Genomic DNA, 7132 nt, shown 5'->3' on the forward strand with positions numbered 1-7132 from the left:
TAAAAATTATTTAACAAGGTTCGTTCGTACAGAATTCTCTCGGCCTTCACCTCCCAGCTCTGGCGATAAGAATGCTTCTCTCCTCCTCGTGGAGGAGAGGCGTCTGTCATGTGTGTTAGCTCCTGATTTTGGAACAAAAAGGAGAGCTCAGATCCCTTTCTTTGGACCTGTCGTTTTTGAATACCTTCACCTCAAAATAATGCTTTGCCAAAGTGGCATCATTTGGGGTGCATATTCTGCCACCCTTCATTATGCAGAATAGACGAAATGAGAGATACCCAGTCAACACTCAGGGGCAAAGAAGAACTAGCAACTCAATTTCTTGAGCTCTCTCATTCTCTGGCACAGATGAAAAAAATCCAGCAGCTATGAATCATATGTATCTGCCTTCATTTCCCTCAAATTTGCCACCTAGCTCTGACAGAAGCCTTGGTAAATAGTAGATTTCTCGTCTTTAAACATTTTAAATACTTATTTCTACTTAAATATCAGCACCATTTCCTAGACAGCACCCTAGGAAAATCGTGGGAAAGGTTAAGAAACTAGATCTTCAATAACGGTTTTGAAAAAAAGGGCATTGAAAGAATGCGGTGGGTACAAAAGAGATCTGGTTCCATTTGTCACTAAAGAATAGTGATAAGGAAATTTAACACATCCCAAAACTTTATTTGACTTTTGTGATTTTGTCCAAGCACTTTAGACCTTTACAATCTGCACATTCCCTGAACTGCTATTGTATTATAAATCGGGATTATCGTATATTTTCAGAGAACGTTTTCTTAACAATTCAACTTTTATTTGCAACTCTTCCATTTATTTTAATTACTGGCGCAGTGTGCTTCGTTTATTTATCAGCAGAGCCTTTTTAAGTTAAAATACTGAATTAGCTAACCCCATTAACACAGAATACGCCAAACACGCAGTCACGGGAGAGGTGGTTGCTGTGCGAACCTCATTGTACACGCAGGTGTTCTGGGCACAGGTGGGCACTGTGACCTTCTTATGATCCAGTGTCCCTCTGCCTCTCCCCGCTAATTTCCAGTGGAAATTTACAAAGTGCTGCCTTCATTTTCCCAGCCGAATGTTTCTAATGAAGTTCTGGTTCTTTATAACACCGGGGATACAGATAATAAGCCTATGTATAACTAAGAAGTTCTAGAATTTGTATACAAAAAGCCCTTTATTAGTTTGGCTCTACCGTGAAAACTGTGCTCTTTTCTGTCCTCTGTTTTCTTGAAAAAAAAAATGTTTTGTTTTGTTTTGTTTTTTAAATAAATGACCACATAATACTAGAATTTCATCATTATAGATATCTAAGTCTAAAGAAGTCTAGGATTTATAGCCTCGACGTAATGGTGGTCATTTGGAATACTTTTAGTGGTATGCCTGAAAACATTACATGTGCTTTTAATATATGCAATCCAACAAGTCATACAAAGATACTTTTAGTCCTTTTAGTTGGATTTCATCATATTCTAAGCACGCTTCCTAAATACGATGCCTAACATATGCTAACTAAAAGTTGACTTTTAGTCAATTTGTGAGCATATGGCTTTTTTCGTGTGTGTGAAAGACAGTCATTTTGTGCCATACTCACATCCTTATATTGGTAGGGCATGTATACATCCCAGATTGCCCTGTTTTAATTTAGGGCTCAAAAGGGGGCGGGGGTCAGAAGAGACTTGAAGGCCAAACAGATGTTTGCCAGACAGAGCAAAGAGAGTGTCACCGAGGCGGTGGCCTGGATGACGCCTCTCTAGGTTAAAACGTGCAAAGCTCATGGACGCTTCGTTTGCCGTCCCAGGTACCTTGAGAAGCTTGGCTCATACCTTGGGAGCTCGTCCAGTGTGACAGCGATGACGTGGAGAGTATAGGTGAAGCCACAAAATAAAGGGCCACAGGTACCACGATACAGTATTTAGACTTTACCATATAGACACAGTGTAGAACTGTGACAGTGTGTTACTGGGTCGAAAGGAACAGGTAGCTTAGAAATATCACTTTATTAGCTATGTCCATGGTTCAGAAATGGGAATCGCTGGTACCGGAGACCAGTTAGGAGACTGCCGTCACAGCCCAGCTCAGAGACGAAGAGACTTGCAGTAGGACGAGGACATTGTTTGTGGAGAAGAGAAAGTCTGACAAATCGCTTAAAAGGTAGAACGCTGTAAACCCTAAACCAGCTTGATTCAGGGGGGAGCCCGATAATGGTGTGGATGCTGCGGTCGGGGCCTCAGGTGCATTTAGAACGACCCTTAGAACTTCCTTGGTTGCAAACAACAAAGGTTCATTCGTGGTAACTCAAAAAGTTAAGGGTGCGTTTGAAGCGATACATCGAGGAATCATAGAAACATGAAGCCTCTTTTACAAGGAGAAACCTTCTGACCATCCCTGTACGGTGTCCACTAACGATTTTAGTGCTTTACCTCTTTAATGACTTTGCTTCTTTAACCTGCATGAAAACCTTTATTTTTGTCCTCAGTCAAATGCTGCTGCTATGATTCAAACTATTTTAGATATACCATTTAAGCGAAGTTCCTGAGGTGGTTCCTCGCACTCACTCCTATGTCCCCAGTTAGGATTGTCTGGCCTGTCGGCGTCACTGATGATTGGCATGAGGGGGGCTGCTCGTAGACTGAGGTCTTTATTAATGCATGTGATCACTTGAGTATGTTCCATGGCTTTGCCGTAAGGATAGAGACAGTAATTGGCACTCCCGCTCTGTGTGGTTTACAAGATAAAATCGATAAGACAGTACAGTTTTAAGACCTTATTTGCTATGCCATCACCTCATGACATTACAATTTCTTGTGTATAAAGTATAGGAGGTTTTAAAACTCTCAGAGTACGTCATTCTACACCCCGTCTGAAATGAAAAGAAGTCTTTATATTTTGTTTCTCTTTTCCCACATAATAAGAGCAAATGCGCTGATAGTTACTTATGATGTGAGAATCCTGTATCTATTTCATAACTCATAAATAAGAACTCTCTTCCGATAAAAAGAGAAACACGTCAGACGTGCCTTGGTATCAAGGGATCACACGGCATGTTATTTAGCCACCTAGGCTAGAGAGAGGAATGTGACAATGGGCCACTTTCCTTGGGCCCTGACTTCACGATTGTAATGCTGTGGCCCCGTCTGCCCCTCGGGGGGGCCAGGTGATGCCCCAGTGATGGCAGCAGTACCTGTGAGGAAAGGATAAAGTAACTGGGAAAATGTCCCAGGCACGTTAAGAAAGACGAGGTAAGGCTGCGGAAGTTTGGCCTGATCTGGTGGGGGCCAGGATAAGCACCCCGTTAAGAGCTTCCTTCTCATTTCCCGGGCAGATGAGCGACAGACTTGCACGTGCATGCACATTCCAAGCTTTACCTCTGACCACTGAATACACGCCTCTGAATAAATACTCGGACAGCAGAGGAATGGTGTGGGTTGAAGTGAGACAGTTAGGTTGCCCAGGAAGGCGGGGCGGTAACCTGGATTTTGAAAGATGACTAGTGTATGTACGGATCAGCCTTTTAGGAAGAGGAGCATGGGCAGAGGCAGGGGTGGAAGAGACGCAGGGAGGGAAGGAGAGGAAGGGAGGAGGGAGGGAGGGGGGATGGCATCAGCGGAAGGGCGAGGAAGGCGTGGAAGGACACTGGACCAACCCATGGCCTTCTGAGAGGCCTGAGGCCGGGCTCCAGAACACGGGCTTGAACCCATTCGTCATCGGGGTTCATAATCTGTGGCTTCTGATCCGCTGGAAGTGAAATAAACAGGTTGGAGGAAAACCTAGAGTTATGAGTGACAATAGTAGGGCAAATGAGGACAAATGAAGAGAGGAAGATGAGTATCATTTGTTTGTCCTTTTATTTGGAAAATAATGTTGAGTATATTAATTCTCAATGCATAAAAGCTTTATATTTTCAATGGACCTATTTTCTCTGAAGCTAATTGACTATTTTTATTTTTGTTTCCTGAAACCTCTACTAATTGTTTTCTAACTGGCCAGACGTTCAAGTAATGACTTGTTTGTATATACTTCTATATTTCCACAATGTATTTAAGAATTTCTCCCAAATCTGTATTTTTGATGAGATTATAATAAATAATAAGCAAACCCATATCTTCTTTAATATGGTTTTCAGTTAACTGAAAAGTACTCACTGCAAGTGTAAGATAGCTCTGAATATGAATTTAAAGTTGACAAAAGATACCATTTTTAACTAACTTAAAGTTATCTAAAAGTTTGACTATAAACTAAAGTTCGATTTTTGTGGTTTTCATATCTATAGTTTTGTAAAGCAAATCCTACTCGAGAATTTAATAATTTCTAATTTGAGGATAAGGTTAAATATTATTTACAAAACATAGAAATATTTTTGAATATATGTACATATGCATGCGTACCCATACATAAACTTCAGAATAGACATATATGTTACTTTACTGAGATATCATGGCTAACTGAAATTAAAATTAATTTTTCGATGGAGAAATACCTGCCTTTGAGCCTTGTCTTCTTAGCCATCCATTCCCTTGAGAAAGCGAATTTTGTTCAGACACAAAAGAAAAATACTATTAAAATGCCAGTCAGAGGTGATAGGAGCTGTCAGTGCCGCAGCTCACAGCGCTTCCTCTGCAGGCTCAGGGACGGCGCGGCCACGTGTGTGCGTGTGTGTGTGCGTGTGCGTGTGTGTGTGTGTGTGTGTGTGTGTGACGTCCGTCCCATGTGCCATGCTCCGGGGTGGAGCGGCCACGTTCGTGTGTGTGTGTGTGTGTGTGTGATGTCCGTCCCATGTGCCATGCTTAGAGATGGCACGGCCACATTCGTGTGTGTGTGTGTGTGTGTGTGTGTGTGTGACGTCCGTTCCATGTGCCCGTTAACATGGGGGGGACCACGATCTGCCTTCTGTGAGAGCTCTTTTCCCAAGAGCACATGCAATACATGCTTGTGTAATTTTGTCCAGTTTAAAGCTCTGTGTTCTATTTGTTTTTACTCTAGATATAGTATTAGAGATTTTTTCTTAGGAGAAGTATTAACAAGGGCTTTATTAATAAGCATTAAAAATTGTAGAGAGCTGTAAAAATGGAGAAAATAACACTGCTTTTCCGGTTTATTATTTTGTAGACAAATGTATTAACATAGTGGTAAAAACAAATTTTTAATCGAATTGAGATTTTAAAAAGCCCCTTCTTTGTCTTAATTAAATGAGATAATATATGTGAAAATATTGGGATATGGAATGGCTCAATAAATTTGTTGAACTTAATTTTTTCAAAATTTAAATTTCAGAATATTTTTCAGCAGAATATTTTATTTTTCTACATATATCTTTTGATTTCCTAGAGCTTGCTCTTTCTCTTTAATCCTTCCTTTTGTTTAAAACATTATCTGGCTCTAATTTCATTGATACCATATCTCCTTTGGTTATGTTAATTAAGAATTTCTGAAGTTAATTCTTGTTTCCTGCATTATATCTGTTTCCTGTAGGTTATCTTTTATGTCTGGATTGGTGTCTTCCTTTTCTTGTGGGTAATTTCCCCAACTGGTAATCCATTCTTAAATTCATATGTAAAAGGAGACCTTGCTTTTTATGTGAGAGTGGTTTTTTGATGAACAGCCTTCATTGGGCTGTGGTACAACCTTTTTAAATTAAGAAATCCCCAAATGTTGGGGTCCACAGTTGCTTCTTGGGCACTCTCAGTGTCGTTGGAGAAGACGCCCTCGTCCTCTGAAGCGGAGAAGCCCAACAGCCAGTTTACTTAGGGTGACGAGCCTAGGAAGGACCCGGTGGGCAGGTTCTGAGTGGAAGTCCATGACCCCATTGGGCACCTCACCCCAACCCCCCGCCCGAGCCCAGAGCTCCGGGGTCCAGCTTCCAGGGCAGGCCCTACTCATGGTGCATGGGCTGGGGGAGGGACCTGGGGCGTCGTCGCTCCTCGCGTGGGTTTCTCCTCCGCCCCCTTCGGCTTCTCCCTGGCCCGCACCCTCTGCAGCACCTGCGCCCTTGGCCCGTGGGCTCTGCCAGCGTCCGTGGGACCAAGAGCCCCTAACTCTCCTTGGCCTCGGCCTATTCCAGCACAGGTTTTCAGTTTTTGAATTTTCGGCCTGCTTTCCACCTGCGAAGATGTGTTGCTGTTTTCATCTGCTGTTTCTCTTCTGTTGTTCTTCTCCTTCTTGTGGTTTATAATTTTTTTTAATTATTTTTTTTTCTTTATCCCTTTTCTCTCACTGTAGAGGGTTTCGATGACAGATCTAGTTTACCAGGTTATACTGAAAGCAGATCACGATCTCAGGGTCTGTGAGAGTTTATATGGGTTTCGAAACTTTGATCTCCTATGTGGGCTGTAATAATACCTAAAAGTAATAATGATGGCGATGATGAGAGCTCCAAGCTACTTGTACTTTTACTCCGACCTTCAGCGCTGCTAGTAGTTACTGGTCACGTGCCCTTTTCAGCCTCTATGTGGAGCTTTGCGTATATTCAGTTTTTCGTTCCTTACAACAACTCTGTGTAGGAATAAAATCTCGTGGAGGTCAAGTACCTTGCACGAAGGAACACAGCTAGCAAGGGCAAAGCTAAGTAGGATGTGAATACAGCTCTGGCTGACTCGAAAGCCCCGTCATTCATTACCACTGCCCAGAAGGCCTCCATAATTGGGGTGAGTCAGGATCCGAAAAAACTCATTTCAGTGAGAATAGCCTATCCTGGCCATCCTTTTCATTTCGGAGTACTATTTGAAAATGAGGAGCATTTTTAGTGACATGATGAATTTGGAGTTGTTTGGCACCGTTAAATAATAAATTAGTTATTTAACATTTTCCACATTTGCAAAATATTTGAGACTCACAAACGTCTGTGAAAAAAGTTTGAGTTTCTCCACTCGAAGAGTATGAAATAGAGATTCATAGAAGTAACGGCAACAGCCAGTGGCAGAGACTGCAGTAGAACTCGGTAACTCTGATCCCAAGCCATGTCCTATTCTCACTGTACTACCTCTCTAAATTCTTGTTTTTTAATCAAAGGTCTCTAGAAATCAAATTAAAAATATCGCCTTCATGCTCTTTCAGGTTTTTGCCATTTTCTTCCCACCATAAGAATAAAAAGTACATCCCATCAATGCATATGTCAAGCAAGTACGATCCC

At 41.8% G+C, this 7132-nt stretch overlaps 1 protein-coding gene across 1 annotated transcript in view; it reads left to right on the forward strand.

Moving 5' to 3' along the window:
- The window catches only part of SPATA17 (spermatogenesis associated 17), a 119616-nt gene that overhangs the window by 78497 nt on the left and 33987 nt on the right, over window positions 1-7132 (forward strand). The window contains exon 9 of the mRNA XM_023534149.1: window positions 7057-7130. Within this exon, the coding sequence (XP_023389917.1) occupies window positions 7057-7130 (74 nt within the window). The remainder of the gene's footprint in view (window positions 1-7056; window positions 7131-7132) is intronic.

The sequence above is a fragment of the Pteropus vampyrus genome, unplaced genomic scaffold, assembly GCF_000151845.1.
Source record: "Pteropus vampyrus isolate Shadow unplaced genomic scaffold, Pvam_2.0 Scaffold121, whole genome shotgun sequence".
In the NCBI taxonomy this organism is placed as follows: Eukaryota; Metazoa; Chordata; class Mammalia; order Chiroptera; family Pteropodidae; genus Pteropus; species Pteropus vampyrus.